The sequence below is a fragment of the Pagrus major genome, chromosome 5, assembly GCF_040436345.1.
Source record: "Pagrus major chromosome 5, Pma_NU_1.0".
NCBI classification, from domain to species: Eukaryota; Metazoa; Chordata; class Actinopteri; order Spariformes; family Sparidae; genus Pagrus; species Pagrus major.
The window spans coordinates 10,066,445-10,089,829 of record NC_133219.1 but is presented as its reverse complement, the minus strand read 5'-3'; the positions used below and the strand labels follow the sequence as shown (position 1 = coordinate 10,089,829).

At 40.5% G+C, this 23,385-nt stretch overlaps 1 protein-coding gene and 1 long non-coding RNA gene across 2 annotated transcripts; both read left to right on the top strand.

The window, feature by feature from the left end:
- The first annotated feature begins 3,543 nt into the window (after positions 1–3,543).
- Positions 3,544–6,498, top strand: ela3l (elastase 3 like). The gene is made up of 8 exons (XM_073465966.1): positions 3,544–3,649; positions 3,901–3,989; positions 4,205–4,302; positions 4,668–4,796; positions 5,199–5,335; positions 5,682–5,827; positions 6,203–6,355; positions 6,441–6,498. The coding sequence occupies exons 1-8, from the start codon at positions 3,610–3,612 to the stop codon at positions 6,456–6,458; spliced, it is 810 nt and encodes a 269-aa protein (XP_073322067.1). The 5' UTR covers positions 3,544–3,609; the 3' UTR covers positions 6,459–6,498.
- Positions 6,499–11,385: 4,887 nt separating this feature from the next.
- On the top strand, positions 11,386–17,090 carry LOC140996594 (uncharacterized). Its single transcript, XR_012178819.1, has 2 exons — positions 11,386–11,649; positions 15,531–17,090. It is a non-coding gene; the product is annotated as an uncharacterized lncRNA (long non-coding RNA).
- The last annotated feature ends 6,295 nt before the right edge of the window (positions 17,091–23,385 follow it).

The following is a 23,385-nucleotide window of genomic DNA, read 5'->3' as shown; positions in this document are numbered from 1 at the left end:
AAAGGCAATGGGCAGGACAGTGTTTACTGCCCCAATGTGATATAACCCAACCATAAACCTCACATAGAGTGTCATTCAGGGTTCAGCTGCTGTTCTGATAGGGAAAACACGCAGAAGTGTACCTGTTACAGACCCTCGGGGGGGTTTCAGTCGATGAGGTGTTCTGCTTTGCCCAGCCATGAAACTAGTAGGCCTCATCCAACAACAAGACAGACTGCATCTGACTGCATATAAACATATTTGAGCGGTAAAGAGCAGATTCTGGAGATCAGAGGTTTTGAACTCCGTACGAAGGGCTGGTGATATTTCAGGTCAGGTTAATATGTTTTGCTGCAAAAACGGCATTAACTGAGATCATTTACTCCTATCTATTCTTAATTTCTCTTTTCTTTTTAATGTAGTTATACCAATTCAGCACACACCTCAGTTCATTATCAGTGTAGTGTCATCTGGCCACTATCACATTTAATGAATACAAGAGGTTTAATCAGAAAATGGGAAAGGAGGCTTCTATTCTGGACACTGGCCTGTAATAAGTTTGACAATGTTTTAGAGATTTGAAGAGTAATTTTAATTAGCTTTCAATTAATTGGATATCGCAGCTGTGGAGAAGCTCACACACGCAGGAATGGATACACACACACACACACACACACACAAGCTGAGTATGTCTAAGCTTGTTTTGTTGCTGTAGTGGCCTTTCAAGCATTTATTTTTTAAATCATATCAACTATTTTCTCAAGTCTGTAAACTAGAAGGGTAGCTCGGTTAAAACTTTGAAACCAAACTTTAAAAACAACCCTGTTTTGTAGATTCAGCTGTCATGAGTTACAAGGTATTCTCAGTGGTGTATGAAGCTCTCTTACTATCAGATCGGCATCAAAGTTTTGTCTGACCTCCTTTTCAGGTGCTGCAACCCAGTTAGACTGAGGATTGATTTTCTAAATGACTCAAAGCTTGGATGTTGTATCTTGCGGCAAACAGACACAACATATAGAGTTCCTCTTTTTTTTTTGCTTTTATCTCTTTTGTAAAAGAATATAACTCAGGTTTGGTTTCTAAACAGATAAATTGTCCCATCTAGTGGTGAGCTGGGAGAGTAAATCATTCATGAACAACAAGTCCCGTCTGCCGCCTAATGAAAAATGTTCTTTCCCGAATCTCTGAAACACTTTGTATTACAGCAGTGTTTGTTTAAGGTGGTCGGTGACTCGAGATAAAGCTCCTGTAACAGCGTATGTAACAACCTGATCCTGTCTAAGGTGGTGACAGACGGACTTTCTCACCATAAACACCTTCAAGATCATTACATACAAGCAAACTGTGTTCTAATGCTATAATTCCTCCTTCACCTTGTCTCCTGACTCTACCTGATTACTGCACCAGAACACCTCACCTTTATTGAGCCATGTAATATTACAGCCTTTGACAGATTTACAATGAGAGCATGCTGAGTCACCCGAGTCTGTGTCCTTGTTACATTCATTGACTTTCTTCTATGGAGCTGTCTGTTTATGTGTGTGTGTGTGTTCAGGTCTGCCACGCCCCTCTCTGGATCAGCCACCCCTGAACTTCATTAAATCATCATTGGAGCCGTATTTCAACTCCCAGAACCAGTGTTGCTTACCTTTTCATGGAAATTCTAATCCACGTGTGAAAAAGGCAATAGCATATGAACATATGTGTAATTCACATGTGAACAGTTTTATTTCTTATGAGGAAATTTCCGTTTGTTTGTGAAAGAAGCAAAGAAGCAAATTTCACATGATTTTATGTGCCATGTTTTGTTTCCTTATGTGGATAACAGTGTCCAGTGTCCAAGTCAAGAACCACCTAAACTGAGACCAACTGAAGACCAAATCAGGGCGAGACCAAGTCAACGTGCCAGAGAACACGCAAGCCGTAGGCAGTCCTAAAATTCTGGATCAGATCCACATTCACATAAAAACATCCACAGAAAACAAATGAAGCTTCTTTTTCATTCACCTCTTTTATAGCCATGTATGTCCATACATATCCAAGTTTTGCCATCGACCAAACACAATATAATATTTGTTGAAATATAAGGTTTCCATGTCTTGTCTTCCAATAGAAACCATAATGGAGTACAGTATATATAAACCAGTAATTCCCTAGAGTTGTGTTCGTGACTGGTCTTGAAATAAAATCCAGTCATCTTTGTCTGAGATGGAGAAAAATGGCTAAATAAAAATGCGGTCGACTCCGAGATGAGACTGAGACCTTTAAAAAGTCATCTTGAGACCAAGGCCAATCTCCACGTAGCTGTTTGTTGGTCTGGTGCAGCTGTTGAAGAGTTTGTTGTTATTAGTTAAACTCTGTTTTTGACATTATCTACCTTGATACGGCTCCGTTTAACCCATCTTTTGCCTTTGCTGTCTAGTTGGTATGAACACCCTTGTTTAATTAGTTTTGGCAACTTTAAGGAAGCCTTGTGGGAATTCTCTGCTGTTTGTTTTGCTTACCCTTTCTCCCCTGTTTTGTGGTTTGCAAGAGAGCTTGGTATTGTCTTTCTGTTTGATTCTGTAGACCAGTTTTGATTTTCTAGTTAGTGTTGGGTTTTGTTCATTATTTTAGCCTTGAGGCTTTATTTGTATCCATTTCTGCAGTGTTAGTTGGTTTATCTTTGCTAATCATTTTCTGTGAATCAATCTCATTCATTGCAAACTAGTATTGTTTGAGGAGCCTTTCTTGTGCTTTTGGTCCCATATTTGCAAAGGTTTTTAATAACAATGATTTGTTTCTCCCTATCAATAAAAAAAAAGACTCAACAAAATAAAATATTCAATTTCTATCCATTCAAGTCATTATAACAACTGGGTCATTGTTTTAAACAGTGCATTTTACATCACAACAGAAAATGTACTAGACTAACACCGAGACTGTTTTGAATGCGGCATGTGTTGAGTGACATGTTTGGTCATACGTTTGGTCATTCAGTGTGTCTCACATTCCTGGCACAGCAGAATCCACTGCAGAACTGTGTACGTTGTAAGATGTCAAAAAGATTTGAGTGGAGCTGTCGATATTTTCTGCTCCAGTGACACCATCTGTTCCTCATTGTCCTAGTTATTTATCATAGTAATGCGTCCAAGATTGATTTTTATTTTACATTTCGGAGTAAACAGGCAACTACCCGTAATCCAGATGTTGGCTTCCCATGCTGTTATGCAAGCATTTAATTCCAGGTTTCATGCTAGAGACTTTGTCACAGAAAGGAGTGAAGGCGAGGTGAGGTAAAAAATCATGTGCAGGTTATTTAGTATGTCTCCCCAGCATGTACACACATCCACATACTGTGCATGTATACATGTGAGCCCTCCTGAATGCACACATCTTCTGCAAAGTAATAGAGCATACATTGCAGCTCTGCATGAAGGTCATGGGAAATGTTCCAGAAAGCACACCTGTATGGTTAGTCATTCGCCCAGTTGCACTGACCCTCATTGCCATTGGTCGACCTCCATCCCCGGAGGCCATGACAGACCAATAAGAGTGTGTGTTGCCGCGTTCGGTGCGGGTGTTGCCTGTGGTAGAAAGTTTAAAAGAGAGTGTGTGTCCTGCCGTCCCCAAGCAGAAGCATCAATCAACATGATCCCCATTGTGCTGGCCTCAGTGCTCATTGCTAGCGGTAAGAACATCTGGCGTTCTCTAATTCTTTGTGTAATTGGCTCTGTGTGTTTGCAAGTTTGCTTGAGTGAGTGTGTGTTTGCCTGCATAATACCACACCAGGAGCTAGCACTGTGCAATTCTTTATTGGGAAGAAAAATGATGCAGTTTGTGCCTGATGTGGGAATCAAAATTAATTTCATTGTTCTCCTGCCTCATGAACACTCCCTGTCTCATGTCCATCACACTCGTGTTTATATCTTCCTCGCACAGCCCTTGGGTGCGGCACCCCACCCATTCAGCCCCTGACTACCCGTGTGGTCAATGGAGTAGATGCCAAGCCCCACAGCTGGCCCTGGCAGGTATGCTAATATGTACACATCTGTCAATGTTTTTATTTTTACTGGCAAACCTTACGGGTCTGGCATCTGCTTGTTAGATTCAAGACCCAGTGGCTATTGAAAATTCTGTAATTAAATGGTTGCTTTTGAATTGAATCAGCAGCAAACTGCCATCTTACACATCCATGACCTGCCTCTCACAGTTTCTGCTATGTTGTCCTTTTTCTTGTCTCCAGATCTCTCTGCAGTATGAGAGGGACGGTGAGTGGAGGCACACTTGTGGGGGATCTCTGATTGCTGCCAACTGGGTCATGACTGCTGCTCACTGCATCAAGTACGAGCATAAACACACAAAGACAAAAACACAACCACAGATTCCCACATCTACAAGTCAAATACACACAGACCTTCTGGTAAATGTACTGTCCTAACTCGGCACCAGACTACTTGCCAAATTCTGGACCCTAAACCCTGCTTAACCCTCATTAAAATGAGGACTGGGCAAGACATTAGGTCCAAAGGTTTCCAACCCAAATGTCACACTGATAAGAAAAAGTACATTCAAGGTCACTTGGACCGCTGTCTGGGTCAAATCCTCATCTTGCTGTGACTTTTAATCAATGTGAGCTTAAGAAATTGTTGAACTGCGCTCTAAATCTTCTGTTTGGGTTGGCCTCAACAGTCTGTTCTCTCCCCCAGTACCCAGTTCAACTACAGGGTGTTTGTGGGCAAACACAACCTGGTCGAGGAAGAGGCTGGCTCCAAGGCCATTGTGCCTGAGAAGATTGTCGTCCATGAGAAATGGAACCCCATCTTTGTGGCCTTCGGGTAAGAGAAGCACTATTATACAGTACAAAGAGCAGCCTGAGTCGCCCCCTGCGACATAGAGTACATTAAAGTCTGTCTCTGTCTCGAGGAAGTGGACTGAGGCATAAACTCAAACATTTTTATTCAGTTCGGCCAAGCACTTGGACACAACTTCCTAATATCACTGTATTGTTCAGTCTGAAATATGCAGCAGGACAAATGAGAGAGATAAGATCAGCCATTGAGATTATTTATTTGTATCTGTAGACATGAGAACAATAAGAAAGATTGCAAAAGTGCAGATTGCACTTGTTCTCATTATCTTTTCTAGCTCTCCTTCTTTCTGGCTCTGGATGAACGTTTTAAATTGCTTGCCAGAACAACCACCTCCCTAAGTCTCGCTCTCTTTTGTCTTTCTTGCAGTAATGATATTGCCCTGATCAAGCTGTCTGAGTCTGTGCCTTTGACTGACCATGTGCAGTTGGGATGTATCCCTCCTGCTGAAACTGTGCTGTCCAACCTCTACCCCTGCTACATCACTGGATGGGGCAGGCTGTACAGTAAGTCGACTGTAATGTGTTTATGTGTCTGTCACTGTAATACTTTTTTTTTTCAGCTTAGAACCTCTGAAATGTCTTCATGTAATGGTGAAAGCACAACAGTTGGATTTAAATCCAGCTGTGTGTGAGTGTGTGTGATTAGGGTTACCCAGGGAAGCCTCCAAAGTTGGGATGAAAATCAAATGCTTGAGATTTTAGTTGAAACTTTTTTGCTCAAGGATTACTCCCAAATTGAAAATTTGGGTCGGGCTGTGAATTTGGCGCTCAGGGGAAATGCTGTAAAGCAGATTTGACAGACGGCTAGTGTATGTGGATGATGGTAATGGACTCTGCCTGTGTGTTTTAGCCGGAGGCCCCATAGCTGATAAGCTGCAGCAGGCTTTGATGCCTGTGGCTGACTATGCCACCTGCTCCCAGTCTGACTGGTGGGGTATCGCTGTCAGGACCACCATGGTGTGTGCCGGTGGGGATGGAATCGTGGCTGGATGCAACGTAAGTTTGTACTTTCTTTGTGCGAGTGTGCAAAAAGAAAGAGAAAATTCATTTGTGTTTTCACTTATTTCTTTCTGAATGATTATACTTAAACTGTAAAACTTGTACAACCTGCTGTGGCTTCTGTACTTGATTATGCATGTGAAGCAAACTGGAATTTGAATGCAGTGAGTGTGTTCAAATACAAACATCTAAGGAATCAGAGGGAAAGATTTTTTTGCTGCCTAGCTACCAAGAAAGATGAAAAAATGTGTCTTTTGCCCACACGATACTTCAACTATGAATGATTTTGATTCTCATAGTTGAGGCTTCCTTGCCAGTCAACCAGTTACTCCACCAAGAGAATAAAACATAAGTCTTTCTTTCTGCGTCCAGGGCGACTCCGGTGGCCCTCTGAGCTGTAAGAACGCCAATGGTGCCTGGGAGGTTCATGGCATTGCCAGCTTCGTCTCTGGCCTTGGTTGCAACTACAAGAAGAAGCCCACCGTCTTCACCAGAGTCTCTGCTTTCAACGGCTGGATCGACCAGGTAGGAGACGCACAAACACATCTAGACTCTGTTGCGAAGGAGCACCTCCAGTTGGCTTAGGGTAACCGAATATTTGTGTTTCCAGGTTATGATGAACAACTAAAGAAGATGGAGTGTCAATAAAGAAAACTTGGCAATCTGCATTTATGCTGTGTTTTTGTCTTGTTTGGAGCTGATAAACACACATCCAGATGAATAGTGAATGAAGCCTAAACCATATCAAGCCACGTTAACTGATTCTATGCTTTCCTCTGATGCTTATTACACATGCAAACAATGTCAACAAATGTCCAGCAGGTGTCCTCATACACTCGTGATTCGAAATTGGTTGTGACAGCTTTCCATAGCAGGACCCTGTGCAGAATGATCAATGACTCTGCCTGGGGAAAAAAAAAGCACCAGACAGATGTGATACACTGCAAACGGGCCAAATAAAAGAAAAACAGGTGATTCAGACAAACCTGTCAATCAGCAATGTGACAAATAACACTAAGTTGCATGTTGGATGATTAATAGTTAAAGGTGAATGGTGTGTGTGTGTGTTGTGAAATAGACTCTTCATATAAAATATTAATCTAATATTCCTGCTTGTAACTGACCCGGTTTGCCCCCTTGGCCCTCGCTACAAGAGGACTTTATGAAAACCATAATATTCATCTTGGGAGTCTATCTTTCCTCGAGATAACAGTGCTCTGGAAAATGAACAAAGCTGGAATGGCAAAATTGAGATTAACACTTCTGTCATATTTTTTTCCTCGCTGTGATGAGATGAGGACGAGAGAGCGGTGGTGGTGGTGGTGGTGGGGGGGGGGAATTAAGAAAGAAGTGAAATTGCCTTTCACTTCTTTCTGTTTTATCTCACTCTCCTTTCTCTCTGTCACATTTGCGAGACACACACACATTGATGAGTTTTGACAGGGTAATGGGAGTGTGTGAGCGTTTTCACTGACATGAGAGGTAGTGATCAGACATGACGCGTCCTGCAAGAACAAGTAATAATGACTGTGTGTGTGTGTGTGTGTGTGTGTGTGGCTGTGTGGTGGCATGTACGTGTGCTTGTGTGTATATTAAGAGCAGACACAGACACAGGCAGTTTTACTGTGCGTCCGTGATTCTCCCTGGCTATAATTGAGTGTATTTATCTGATATGATGAATCGTTCCTCTGAAGCAGCTTTCTGGAGTATCAGCCTGTGATCAGTGATAACTATCTATAAGCTCTCATGTAAGCTACAGCACAAGTGCTGCTCCCTGACTCATTCAGAGTGGGTTGAGTATCAACGAATATTGCATGTCTACATTTGAAGTGCATCCATAAAAATAAATAATTGCAGTTTTTAGGAGCACTGTGAATTGTTATTGTGCACAGTAAGGTTGTCCAAAGTAGTGATGCTTTCTAGAGATGAAAGATAAATATCAGACCAATAAATTATCAGCCCGATATTGGGACATTTATATTAATGGCTGTTTGTCGGTATTGGTGAAGTTCTAGCCAGTAAATATGGATAATACAAAGCAAAATTACTTTCATGGACTTTAAAAGCACTGCATCACACTCTGACACAAGAGGTGAGGAAATGCATACAGTTGGTTTGCAATCCACCAATAACCACAGAGAGGAGGAAGAAGACGAAGAAGAAGAAGAAGAAGAAGAAGAAGAAGAAGAAGAAGAAGAAGAAGAAGAAGAAAGAAAAAAGTCTACAAGTTTTAACAGTTTTAACACTTAGAGTAAGCAACATTATGTAGAAATTGGAATTTTGTGCGATTTGTTTCTGACTGCAACACCTCTGTCATGAATACAAAGTCTGTAACAATTTGTCAGTTGAATGTAGGTGCTAAATACAAACAAAATTCCTTAAGTCACAACAACAATATGTGTTGAAGACTTGGAGACATGTATGTAACGCTGTGATCCTACCCTCTCATTGAAGTTACACAGTGCAGAAACAAGTTATGGGGGGTCGAGTGGCTGAGACAGAGACACCATTCACCCTATTACAAGATATTGTACCATCAACATGATTTTGAGGCTGTTACTTTAAGGTAAAGTTACATAATGTTGCTTTAAAACCAAGAGATTTTAGTTTTCAGTATCAGCAATCAGACTGCAGCTCCTCCTAAAGTTCAAATCAAAATGGTAACTTTGTATTCAGTGACACCAACAGATATTGGACAGCTGGCTGCCCGGGTCAAGGCCAAGGCAAAATCTGCTCTTGTGTATTCACTAGCAACACTTTTTAGTCTCCGTCATACTGTGCTAAGACCAACCTTCATCTCTGTGTGGCATATGTTGGCTCACAGATTTATACCAATAATTTTAGAAGGAGAGATGAGGAGAGTCAGACCTGGTGGCTCTAGAGGTTAGCACTGCAGGCTACATCTGTGAGGAGCTTGCATGTTCTCCCATTGTGAGTCCAGAGACAAGCAGGTTAGGTTTATTAGCAGCCCTCGTCAAGTTATTAGTCTGCCTACACTTAAAGGTGCAGTAAAGGTTTGTATCCACATGGGTGTTGTTTGTCACAAGGTCACACAAGGCTTTTAGCTTGAACTGAAACCACCCCACGTCAACCACGCAAAAGCTTACTGGCTGGACCAACATGGTGCCTTATTTGAAAACTTTCTATTTTATTACAGAAACAGCTCAGCGAAGGTTGGTTCTGAAGACAGTTCAGGCGAGAAAAAATGCAGTTGCAGAATCTGTCTTTGTGCAGGATGTCACTGATTTGCATAAAGGAGCTACAATTCCATTTAATGCAAATGAGGAGCCAGCAACATGACGCCCTGTCCCTTGAAACAGGACGCTCGACTACCAGAATGCATTGCAGGGCTTTCTACATAGACAATCAATGTCAGCCATCTTGTGGACACAGTCTCCAAAATGTTCATACACATGGGGCAAAGTTTCTGTAAATTTACGCATATTTCCACGTCAAGTATTATTTTTTTTAATGCTTAGAAAGTAGCAAGGTTTATAAATGCCCACTTACAGCACCCCCTCCCACAAAATAGTTCCAGCGTCCCTGGTGCACAGTACCGATAATGCAGCCTAACACAGTGAATATGGAATAATTTATTACTGAGGGCAGTAATTCATCAAAACGTAACAAGATAATTAGGTTAAAGGGGATCTATGTAACAATTTGTCGCAATTTGCAAGTTAATCACTTTTTTATTGGCCATATGTGAGCGGATTGTAATGTGATGTGAAAAATGAGACCTTCTCCATCTCTCGTGGCTGTCTATACAAGCCTGTGGATGATTTTCTGCGACAGTCCAACGGATGTGACTTTATGTACGTTCTCGAGTGCCTCGTCTAACAGAGAGCACCTATAAGCTAATGTTTGTTTTGAGATGGAGTCCGCTTACGCAAACTAACGACTGGCTTCCAACACAACACAGAAGTGCCACAGAGCCCCTTTAAAACAGTCATCAAACTTTGCCCTACGATGTAATGACATCATCCAGACTATCAGTGAGTTAAATATGACGTATTCTACCAGCTGAAAATTATATATTGACAAATACTGTAATATAAGAAGAATGCTGTAACTGAAGCTATTACATTATTTATCACTATTATCAATAAACGTTTCACAGACAGGTACTAACATGTCGTGATTCAATGTTTCAGGATTTACAACATTTTTGGCTGTGTTTGATTACATTTATCATCCGGCAGTTATTACACTGCCAGTCCCTACATTTACATTTAATCTAAACACAGTATTGCTAATGTGTGCACCAGTGTGGCACTTTGATTAAACTGAGTGCTCTCTGCATCTGTTCTTCTGCAGGACATTTTTTCTTTCCTTCCCTGAAGCAACTGGTGAGAATGAGGCCTCAAAAGGACGCTTTGTCCGTGCCTGAACCCTGTGGGTCAGGTTCCCCCCACTCCCACACACACACACACACTACACACACACACACACACTACACACACAAAGGCATACACAAAAGGGAGGCGACAGAGAGAGGGAGCAGATTCCCCGCCGGACAGCCTGCTGTTGTGCTGAATGCCAATGAGGAAAAGAAAAGAGGGGGCAACAAGTTTAAGGTTTGTGCAGCTGCCTTTCAGCTTTATGCAACTTGTTTTGAGTGCAGGGAAGAAGGTGGCTGTAAATCACTGCAGCTCTGCCAGGATTGAGGCCAAAATAGTTTTGATGGACACAATGCAGTTTTGAGATGGTTCCTTAGAGTTTAACTTTGACATTAAATCATTTTAACCATTATCCCTATCTCTTTTTTCCCCCTTGCTTTCAATTTAGTTTATTCTTTCTTGTCTCGTCTGAATGGTGTTTGTTCTATGCATGATGTTACATCGTTTTTGAAGTTACTGTACAGTAACTTTACAGACTGTTTGGGCTGATGCATTGTGGGGATGGGACAATGAAATATCTTATTACTGAAAAAAATTAAGGAAACAAAAACAGTAAATTGATCGTGGTGAATTTTCATTATCGGGATAATCGTGAATCGAGATAACCGTGAACGTCCTCACGTGAATGACTTGAAAAAGCTGTATAGCTCGCTGACGTACACTTCTGTATTGGTTACCTGATTTATTTTGAATTGCCTCAGCCGGTCACCATGGCTGGAGGAAGGTCTTGTACATTGCATCTCCCACTAAAACAAGTGAAATCTGATTTGTTTTATAGATCCTTTATTTTTGCAGGAGGTCCTTATGATTTCTGTTGACTGATGGCTGTTTATTTTAAAGATTTAAGAATATTTTGATGATTATCGTGATAACATTGTGAGTCGTAATAATGTTGGACAGGATAATTGTCACATTAAATCTACATGTCGCCCCATGCGTGTTGCTTTGACCTTATGTGCTCTGTGCAAATGAGTTGATGAGGATCTTCACAAAGGTGCGAGAGGAAAAGCCCTTGATGGGATGTTCATGAGTCTTTTTTATAAATAGCTGTGTAGTAACAGAGGGAGGGAGGGAAGGGTGTCGGAGGGGGGAGGGACTGAGGGATGATGGGCAGCCTCACTGACAGCAGCATCTCCGCTCTGTCGCGCTGCGCCCGTCAGCAGTCACAGGGAACCGGCCGGGACTCCGCCAGCTTCACTTCATTAACGGAGCGCGCTGCTCACAGCCATATTGCCAAAAACGGTCGTGGAGAGTTTGGTGACCTACTTCGAGACAAAAGTTCCCGACTCACAGACAATTTGGGGAAGTTGCTGAAGATCGGTGCTCGTTCTCAACATTTTATGCAAACGTGTTTTGGAGCTGAGGCGCGCGAGGGGGATTATAGACGCATGGACACCGGACACCAGAGGGAAGAGTTAGGTAGGTCTATGAAACATTCATGTGCTTGAAGTGATACTGCAAGTGTAAACAGCAAGTACAGTTACATTACCGAAACATTACTCAACTACAAGTAAAACTACTGGCATTAAAAGAGTACTTAAGTAAAAGTACAAAGTATTCTTCCCAAACACTACTCAGAGTATTAGTTACTTTTTAACCGTTGATGTTTAATGCATTATCATTAGCACACGTTCAGACAAATGGTTATCTCTCTCTCCATATCTTCAGTCTGTGTAAATTGCGGTGTAATGCACTTAAACAGTAAGTAAAATACACAACATTCCTCATTTTTAAGACAATGTCAAAGTGCATGGATGTATTTTAAAATTGCATGCGATATATAATGATTTTCTAGTATGGCTACTAATAGGACAATGAGTAATTAAATGTATGATTATGCCCAAATCGCCAACAATCCGGTGATTCTCAATAGTGATAAACAGTGTCAGCACTCAACCTCCCAGTGAAGGCCATGCAGCGGTGTTCTCAAATGAGCTGGGGAGGAAGGAAGGAAGGTCAGCCACATGAGATGATAGTCTACTGCAAGGTGATGCATTATGCACAAGCGTTTGCCTGTTTTGCATGTGCAGGTGTGAGTTGAGTGTGGCTGTGCGCCTCCATGCACTCCCCATTTGGATGTTCCTGTACACAAGCATTCCTTGGTGCATGTAGGCTTGTATTTGCATCACTTTACATGAGATAGTTTGCATGTTAACACAAAAGGCCTTTTATACCGGTCAATGGTACCATTCACAAACACACAAATGCAGCCACACGCACACACTCATTTTGTGTATTTTGCTGTTGCATGACTCCAGTCTCAGCTTATGGCTCGACTATTTCCTGCCACAGCCACAGAGCCATTACATAACAGGTAGACTTTAGTTATCTGTGTATTGATTGTGTCCTCAGGGAGTGTGTGTATGTGTGGTGGGTCAGTCATGTGCTTTCTGATCTTTGAGCCTTTGAATCTGCCAAACAAACTTAGGCTTACTGGCACATTATTTTAAGAAGGCCTTTTCAGACTCTTCAGGTGGACAACAGCGTTCACCAGACATTGTTTACCTGTCAAGAGCAGTAGTGCATCAAATTTGAAAAGTGTCTCCTTTTCTGTAAAATTGGGACCCACAAACATTTTCGTATCCTGTGTTTGAAAATGAAACAAAATCACAAGCTAAAAACTTTAATTCTGTTTGGGTTGTTTATGTTCTGTTTGAATCCGCCCAGCTGCAGGATCAAATGTTGGCAGTAAATGTTTCTGCAAACCCCTGATACGTTCACATTTGTATGTGTCATACAACACATCCTCATACCTAAATGATTAAATAGGTTGATTGTCTGCTTCTCCCAAAACAACATTGTTGTTGCAGCGAAACATGGACACACACACCGGCCGGACCTTTCAACGTATGGCTGCAGTTTGGTTAGGTTTGCCCGGAAATATGCTTGGTAACAACCTCATAGTTTGGGTTAAAATCAAATTGCAAACATACTTACATTACCTGAGTAACTTACATTAGTAAGTAAGTAATTATTGGTTAGTAACTTAAAATAACTCACTGCTGACTTCTGGTTTCTCACTGGGTACAAACAGCAGTCTCCTGAATTTAAGTCCCCCTCCCTACATTTACCAACAAACGTAAATATGAGCCGCAATGACCTGCTTGATTTTTAGACCTATGTGGCAGTTTTTCTGTGGAGGACAGCTTCCATAATCTACGTATTAACATTTCTGCAAACGGTGTTATATAACGTTCACATTACATGTTCATTACCTGACTTTCATGTTGGGAGGTGGATGGGGTGGTGGTGGAGTTAGACATCGGAAGGCCCACAAGCCAGTGACTGCAGTTCATGACTGTGTTTCAACGTTTATAAATATGTAACCATTGGATGTTTCTGACAAGGGACCACAGCATTTCAGGATTTGTAAGCGAGAAACCACTGGCTATTTTAAGGGAGACCGTGGGACATTTCTAGCCCTGCCTGTGGGGACCAAAACAGATATTATAAGCCAGAATATAATGTTTTCCTCACCCTAACCAAGTGTTTTTGTGCCTAAACCTACCAGAGCATAAGCACAGCGTTGTCAAGATAAAGTTGAAAGCTGTACCTAAAGAAACGTTAAGTTGCAACATATCTGAGGTCTGCAGAAACATACAGCTAACATTCACTCTCATGATTCCGTTGGTCTGAACACATCTGCTCTCTTCCAGCATGGTCACTAACAGAGCAATCTTGTGTTCAGAGGAAATGTATTTATCTTGCAAATGAGAACAAATTATCCTCATAGTTATTAAAAACGTGCACTGTAATCATCTACTTTAGGAAAGTACGAGTCATGAAAATGTGTTGTAATTGGTGATAATGGATATCTAGTGTTGCGTGTTTTCTTGTTATTTGCACCGCTGATTGTCTGAAATCAATATCAGCACGCAGTCCTCTGTTCCAATACATTGCTCACACTCATTTGATTATTCTCTCCAGCACACACAGACACACACACACACATTCAGACTCTCCCCTGTCACATCTCTCTGTCCTCTAACAACCAACACATTCCTCACTTTTGCTCTAATTGAAATTGCGATCGTGGATACGCTAGATTTAGTGTCTCCTGACTTCTGCAAAGAAGTTCCTCAGGATGTTTTGGAAATATTCTGCAAAACAACGAAAAGAGGAAGAAGTTTTATTGACAGTAATCCCAGTTAGCGATTATGAGGGTAATTCTCCCCACAGCGATGCCACCAGCATCCTGAGAGGGACCCATCTGCTACAAACAGAGAGCGACTTCATGTGTTGGAGAGCAGATCAAATGCATCACTGCCACCTACTCTGACTAGGAGCTATCCATCTTTATTTGGCTTGGTCATAAAATGCCTATAAAGGGAAGGATAACTTTGAAATAAGTTCTCAACAGCAAGCTCGGACGGTTGCAGTGTTGCCCTCAGTTGGAGAGAGGAGGAAATGTGCGGGCTCATTAGAAATGCATTAGAGGAAAGGGAGAGAGGTATAGAGATGAGATGAGCTCGAGTTTTTATCTGTTAAAACTCTGAGAGGGAAAATATTCGCACCCTCCATCTCATGCTTGAACCGACTTCCCTCTCTCTCTACCTCTACCTCTCTCTCTCTCTCTCTCTCTCTCTCTGTCAGTCTCCCACGCACACACACCAGCACACACACCAGCACACCTCAGTGACCCATTTAATATCAGCCACAGAACTGGCAACTATATCCCCACGTGATCCTCCTGAAAACAAATTACTGCTGAAACTCATTCAAAAATAATTCGGCGAGAAAAACTGCTTACTGGCACCTTCTCTATCAGTTTAATAACTTCATCCCTCTCACTGCCTGTGTAACGGAAACAAGAGTAAAAAGGAAAAAAAAGGATGATTTTAACACGGAACTACAGCCAAAAGGCGCCTTTTCTTGTCCTGCAATACTATCCTATCATTCACAGATTATTGTACATGACAAAGTCCCTACATTGAATCTGTCTCCTCACCTGTCTGACACATTTCCTGTACATTACAGCTGCTGTGATAGTATAGCTTGTATAGTTCTGTATTTGACACTGCAAGAGCTTTCACCGCCTCTTAAATAAATGTTAAAACCCCTCATGCAGAGACAGGACATACGCACACTGTTGCATATAAAGCGTCAGCAGGGATAAAGCCACCTTGACCCAGTGACTGGCTTGTCAGAGAGAAAGTAATCTTTACTGAGCTGACCACACCAGTGGACTCAGGAGGCCCACGTGACCGGCAGGTTAACTGTAGCCAAGTATGCCAACATGTGTGTGTGCACGGGGCATGTGTGCATGTTCAGTATGTTCATGTGATGTCTTTCTTTTCAAGGAGAATCTGTGGAGCTGAAGTGACCGACGTGGCAGCGGATCTGAGACGTGCCTCTGAAGTGTGATGTGACCATAGTCGACCATGGATCATGAAATCAGGATGGGCCTGTCCGTGTGGGCCATCGTGGCAATCGTTTGTAACTCTGTGGTCGGCGTTCTCACTCTCATCCTCTTCGTCATCCTCTACAAGGCTTGCAAGGTGCCGTCACACCCGGAGAAAGTGCCAGTTTTAACAGCAGAGCCGCAGCAGAAGAAGGCTGAACAGAAGTACCTGCTGACTGCAGCCTGATGATGAAGACACAGACTTGTCAATAAACTTTGTCAGTCAAATAGAGGGCAAAAATTGAATTACAGGGTGTTTAGAAGAACACTCTTGTCATTACTTTGTTTAACATACTGTTTACATTTCCCCATCAGCCCTGCATCCATGGCATTCAGTGGAGCTCAGAGTGAGCTAACGGCACTAAGAGTTGTAGCAAGACCAACCACAACAACACGCGGGGCCCAATCCTCTTATCTCTGCTGTGCGTCGCTGGGACTGTCCATCTGTCAGTCTGTTTGCTTTTCTCCACACAGGCAGACCATGATCTCCTCCTCTACTCCATTCTTTTTCATCCCTCCACACGAGACAAGTGAGAGGCAGTGGAGGAGAGACAGCGAAAAAACTATGGATTGCAGCAGCAAAGTTTGGGGCGATGGGGTCAGTTGAGAGTCGCAATCACATGTTAGAGAGGTAAAAAGAAAAAATAGCTGCCAGCTGCAGCACTAATGATGGCAGCGACAGAGCTGTAAACAGATGACAGGTGGGAACCGAAAGCCTGACAGAGTGAGGAAGGAGACAAATGCTGCTGGAGGAAGTGTTTAAGAGTCAAGAAGATGGGGCGGAGAGGGCAGATATTTGGTGGGGATAATAAAGTGCAGGGGAAGAATTGTGCTTTGATGTTCTGTTTACAGAAAGCAGCTCGAGGCCCCTGTTTGACAGTCTCCTTATTTGACACAAAAAGTCTGCGCATCCACCAATCCGACTCCCGTGGGATTAAAAGCAACAGAAAAAATACAGCTCGTTTCCCGGTGTGCCTCTCTTTCAACTTGGGAGCCCCCTGTAAAGACTGAATACGATATTTATAGACAGCCTTCAGCAGAAATGACAGACTGAACACTCACGGTCTCACTGTAACGAGTGAATATTGTATTTATTGTAGTGAATGCACTGCAGCTAACACACAACTCTACCAGTATGTGTACATCATGAGAATAGAAAGTGCTGCGTACCAGTATATCTATTTGTCTCGTGTATTATTGAAAGGGCTCTTAACAGAAATGTATGTTGTTTTGCTTTTGGAGAAAACAAAAAAAAAGTCAGTTAACATCTAATCTCAGGTATGAGTTAACTCGCTTTTAGTCCAAACTGCTTTTTGTTTAAATGCTGGTTTGATTTTCTGTGCAGCACTTTCTGTTCTACTTAATTTGTGGAATATTTCTGTGCTACTCACATGTAATGTAAAAGTAAATTGTGTTGAAATGACTCATTGTTTCATTGAAATAAAATACATTTAAGACATGTTTGGTATTTGATAAATCATTTAAATCACAGTTAAAGGATAAGTTCACCAAAAAATGAATGGTCAGTCAGTATCTGCCAACCCCAATGCTGATAGAAAGTCAGATGAAGTTTTGTAGTCCACAAAACATTTCTGGAGCTTCACAGCAAACCAGCGTTGCAGCAATCTCCTAAACAACTGAAGTAGCTGAGGACATGTTTTAAAATGTAATTTACACCCTTTTTAAAGAAAATCTTCACTGTAGTTGCTAAGCTAGAAGGATTACAGCACCCAGTATGAAGTGGGTGCATGAGCTCAACAGGGCATCAAGGGTGTAAATATTGTCTTATCAAATCAGTTTGGGATCTCTTGGCCTCCAGAAACTTGGGTTTATTTGATGTTTGTTTTATGTTTTGTTTTTTGTTTTTTGTTGTTTTTTAACGTTTCACAACAATGACTACATTTTCATTTTGGGTGAACTTATCTTTTAAGTTTCTTCCTGCACGCGGACGTTTCCTTTAATGTCATAAATTGAATATTTTGGGACTACAAGTCGGAGTGCTCATTTTTCAACTGCATGTTTTTTTTTTGTTTTTCAGATGAAATTACCCATCAAAGAATGATCAACAGAATAACTGATGTTGTAAATAATGAGATGTTGCAGCCCTACACTTCACTGAACAGCTATTGATTCACTGCAGGTGGTAATCACCATTGTGCTCTGCTCTGTCTCGTGTTACTGATGACAGTTTATTGTTTCACTGACACAATCAAATTATTTACTCTTCTGTAAAACTAATGGGCACCACAGTCAATATCGCCATGCCCGTTCGGTGTGGGTTAGTGATAATGGCCCTCTAAATTCTTTAAACAGTAGCTTGAATTAAATAACAATTGCCTTCCTGCGCTGAAGTTATCAGTGTGGAACATGTTGACCCACATCCTGTTGTTAGTCACCAGTCAGCTTTATCTGCTAAATAATGTGAGCATCTGAGCGTTAACTGCTGAGCTTCTTTTCTTTGAATGATTTCAGCTCCCATTTCTCTCTGTCCCTCTGCAGCACACATAAAGTCACTAACTATATAACTCAGGTACTACTTTCAATAAGTTCAATCTTTAGGTACTCGTGTATTTACATTTTATGCCATGTTGTGTACTTCTGTGTAATAATATAATAATATATCAGTAAAAACTGTATAAAATACAATAATATAATAATAGTTACTAATTTTAGTTTACAGATCGTGGCTTTTATATAAAACAACAACAACAGTAATAATAATAATAATAATAATTATATAGAATAAGAAGGCATTCTGTCTACATACGTTATACTTTTACCTTTGATACTTAGTATAAATAATACTATGGTATGTATATATAATATTAAGTATGCTTCTGCTTAGGTAACATTTTGAATGCAGAATTTCAACTTAAAAATGAGTATTTGTAATGTAATTGGTTTACACCAGTGGCAATCAAAATCTTACTTAAGCAAGTCTCTGTGAGTATAATCAAGAAAATGTACGTAGAGTACAGAAGTAAAAGTACTCACTATGGGACCAAAGATGGGCTCTTTAGTTGTTACATTATCCGCCAAGGAGGTTATGTTTTCACCCATGTCTGTTTTTTGCCTGGTTGGTTTGTCAGCAGGATTACACAAAAACTACTGAACACATTTCCACCAAACTTAGATGGAGGACAGGTCTGGGGCCAGAATAGACCCCCATTAACCTTTGGTGCAGATCCAGATAAAGGGACAGATCCAGGATTTTTAATTTTTTTTTAATATTATTCATATTTACGTGTTTCCTGTAAAAATGGTCTGGTAGGGAAGGACTTGAGGATATTGATTGGCATTTATTGTAGCCAAATGGTGTTGGCGCTATAAGAGTAAGTGCTAAGAACGCTTGGCAAACAACCCCAAGGGGGACCTATGGCAGCAGCCGAGACTGGGGACTGTTAGGTCTTGGCGGAGATATGCGCTCTACTTAGCGCCATTCTAATTATATAGTATAATACCAGATTAATATCATTAATGCAGTGTACTTGTAAGATTCATTTTAATGTTGTAGCTGGCTATTTACTGTATAACAATCCATTGAATGTCATATAGTCATTATAGGTTTTTAATATCTTCATCTGCAAAGGATGTAACTGAGCTGAAAAAAAGTGCAATATTTCCCTCTGAAATGTAGAGGAGAAGTAGAAAGTAGCACAACATGGAAACACTCAAGTACCTCATAACTGTAATTAGCACTTGAGTGAATGTAATTAGTTATTTTCTAAATACACATTTTCGCTGACTTAATCTTACTTAATCATGGATTCATCACAGACCTTATGAGACAAGATAAAGTATATTGTTATTTGTTTCCAGTAGATCTATATCAGCATGTCCATTGAGTGTGTGTGACAGAAAAAGAAAGTATGAAAACATATATGCACAAGTGTAAAACGTGCTGTAAGAGACAGATGGTTTGGGCCTTTGGTGAGCTGTTGATTTGAATCTGATCGTCAGAAAGGAGGCTTTACAGCTGTCTAGTGTTTATCTTCTTCCCTTCTCTTTATCTGCCTGCCAATTTCTCTCTTCCTCTCGCTCTTTGGCTGACTTCCTCTTATTTGTTTCTTTACTCCCATCTAAGACAACCAGTGCCAGACCAGCACAAACTGGCCAGCGCACGTCCAGTGATTTCTACCAGAGTGATGTGTTTGGGTGTGAAGGTCAGTGCTCTCACTCGCAGTTTTTGAACCATTGCACTGACCTCCTTTGTTTTTAATGTCAGATCCTCTGTTCAAGTCAGCTGAAGGGTTTCTTCAATTGATCCTTGAGTGAAAGAAAACATTGAATAAGCATCCATCATCCATCTGTTCTCTTGCCCATCACACCTCCATTAATCCCTCCATCTCGTGTTTGATGTTTACTATGAGTTCATCCAGTTGAGATTAGACGTGGCCACTCAACTCTGCAACAGTTGTTCCATCCCTCCCTGTCAAGGGATGCATTACGTGGCAGGGAAGCATTTTTCTCGGGTCTTCCAGTGTTGGCTGAGATGGAGGAGGGTCACTGAACTCAGTATGGTGTTATATAATGATGAGAACAAATATTATAGACAGAGAGATTACTAATAAACATATGAAGGGCCAGTAATCTGCAGCTCCATCTGCACTGCTGGAGGGGTTGCATAACACACATCAGGCCAGACTGAGTCACAGCCAGTGTGTGTGTGTGTGTGTGTGTGTGTGTGTGTGTGTGTGTGTGTGTGTTTGTGTGCGCGTGTGGGAGAGAGAGTGAGTGTGTGTTGTAACGCAATTACCAACGGATCAAATGTTAATCTATGTTTTGGACGCTACACGCCCCAAAATGTGTGGGATTTGTAAAGTACTTGAATTTGATGTAATCCATAATTTAATTTCAAAATAAAGCTTTTTCAAGTGTTTGTCTGCTGGGAGCAGAGAGACAGAGAGAGAATCTGTAAGTGCTGTTTTGAAGCTGTTTGAGGTAAAGTATATATTTATGCAGTATTTTGACAGCACAGGTTAAAAGTGATGGAAGACACGTGCGGGGATGGGATGTGTGTGTGTATGTTGATATCTTACTGTCCTTGTTTGAATAATTAATGACAAAATCCTAATCACACTTAATCAGTTCTTCATAACAGGACCCCTAAAGAGTCAGGAACACTCTTCGCAATCACACTCACACACACAGTCAGGACAGACATTCATTAAATCGATTTTGACAACAGTGCGGCTCTGATATTGCACATCATTATAATTCAGTATAATTTAGTCAGTATGAATGTTTATACTGTCAACAGAGGTCCAATTATAGCATGAAACAAGCTGAAATAATGATGGTAATGGGGGAAGCGTCAGTATGCATAAAAACGATAAAACACAGCGAGTGTGTGTCAGATGTATTAAACATGAAAGTGAGAAAATTGAAGAAAATGAGCTTCTTTAATTAGTATTTTAACAAAATACCAGAGCCTTAAAAAATAGTGCAGCGTCTCACGTTTCCCAAATGATAAAAAGCTGACCTCCAGCCACGCTGCCATAGTCATATATAATACATATGCATGACAGGAGTATGGACTTCAAACTGTGTGCATTTAGCAGGCTAAAACACAATGACCTACTTGACCCTGCACACACCTCATTGTCATTCATCCTCCATCCGTCCTATGACCCCTCGCTCCTGTAGACTCAGACTGCCACCTGCTGGCTCAGCCTGTAATGTCTGCTGCTTCAGGTTAGTACAGGCTGCAGGAGCTGCTGATGGCCTCTCCATTATTGTGCAGCAGAGCGTGCTATTGCTGCTCTCTGCTGGTATTTCCAGGTAAGGACAATGTGCAGTCAGACGTGTCAGTGACTTTCAGTGAGAACGAGTCACAACGTTGTGGATATTCTTCTTTCCTTAGCAAGAGGTTATTTTCTTGAGAATGTATAATTAATGTGCTCCATGATGGTCATTTGATTGTTTAATTCAGTGTGACAAAATGTATGGTCATCCAATAATACAGTAGTTAGAGGCATATTGCACTGAGCTATGATTTAAAATAGAAGGTTTAATGAGTTTTTTTTTTTTTACAGAACTATAAAATGGAGGGTAATTGTTACCTGGGGTGGAAACTCCACAGGGACAAACAAGGATCGGACCAAATAATGCAACAGCCCTGCAGTAAATCCTGTTTTTGTGAAGTTTATAATGTTGTTTTTTACTTTCAGAGAGTCTCTGTGGTCATTTTTCAGAAAGTATTTCTTCTAGTTCAGGAGTTGAAGAAATATTCAGATATACTAGAGTGTAAAAATAAGCTCTATCACTCAAAAAGTCATTTGCAGTAATTTTGCATGTAAAACAGTGATTTTAAGTATAATAATTGCATGTACATTTTCATTTTCTTTTTACACAAGTTCAATGTAAAGTGTCACATTTTAATGTAAGTGTATCTGTCATGCTGAGTCAATGGGAATAAATCAAATAACTGAGTCAGAAATTAAAATTAATGCAGACTTATACATAAACCATATGTGTTTTATTCAATTATTACATAATACATGAGGGGAATGTTCTACAAAAACATAATGTGTTTTTCAAGGGTTCATGATTCAAGTGTTATTTATAAAAGTAATGCATTGCAATTAAATCGCAATCTTATTATTTAATGTATGCACATTGACTGGACATTATAGAAAAACATTGCATCAGATGTGACCCTTCACACTGAAATTATGTAAATAATTTATTGGAAATTGTACATGCAATTAAAATACTTAAAGTCACTGTTTTAGGCAAATTATTTATTTTTTATGTATTGAAAGTCAAAGATCTGCATTAAATACAGTAAAATATAGTTAAGATATCAACAGCTAAAAGTAATGGTTATGCAGTGGAATTGCTCTTATAATGTTGTAGTTGGTCGAGGTGAAGCTAACTCAAAATACTTTATATACAGGTGATTCTATAACAATGCAGTGTATTTTCTGAGGTGATAATATGTGCGTGTGTTTTTTTGTTTTGCATAAAATCTAAATCTGCAAAGTAAGAAATAACTAGAGCTGTCAAATAACTGTGGTGGAGTCAAATGTATTAAAGCATTATAAAACCAAATTGCTCAAGTTAAAACATTACCTCAAGATTGTACCTAGAAACACTACTTGAATAAATGTAGTCAGTTACATTCCACAACTGCTATAGTTTCACAGACTGAATAATCGTATGTTGTAAGGAGTTCCTGTCATTGTGGCGATTCCCTGCCATTGTTCAAGATTTTGTACCAAAATTGATGATTTAAATGTAAGGTTTCAATGTATATTTAAACATAACAACAAATATGTGTTTGTTGATGCTGTTGTTGTTTGCGTGTGTGCGTGTGTGCGTGTGTGCGTGTGTGTATCTATTATGTATTTATTACATAATTATTATTCTTAATCCACTGACATATCCCAGCAAGAGTATTTTCTGCTTAACAGAGGCAATCATTGTGCTTTATTTATTCCACCTGGCCTACATTTAAAATGCACTTAAGTTAAACCACAGAAGTATTATCAACAAAATAGACTTAAATGATCAGTGACCAGTTTCTGAGTGATCTATTATTATATGTATATCATATCATTTATTGATTTACACACAGAGATAACTTAGAATACATCCACCTGCCATATCACTGCCATACTGATGTCTCCTTAAAGGTGCACTATGTAGTTTTAGTGAAGAAATTTTAATCAGAAGAAAAAATCTTCATTAGCTTTAGCATTTGGCTAAACAAACTAAACAAACTCTCTTCATTTTCATGACTGAATAAACTG

Bases quoted from the DNA above. Each gene is read 5' to 3' on its own strand.
- ela3l (XM_073465966.1), top strand. From the start codon at position 3,610: ATGATCCCCATTGTGCTGGCCTCAGTGCTCATTGCTAGCG. The intron at 3,990-4,204 runs GTATGCTAATAT...TCTTGTCTCCAG, and splicing joins CCCACAGCTGGCCCTGGCAG to ATCTCTCTGCAGTATGAGAG. The intron at 4,303-4,667 runs GTACGAGCATAA...TCTCTCCCCCAG, and splicing joins ACTGCTGCTCACTGCATCAA to TACCCAGTTCAACTACAGGG.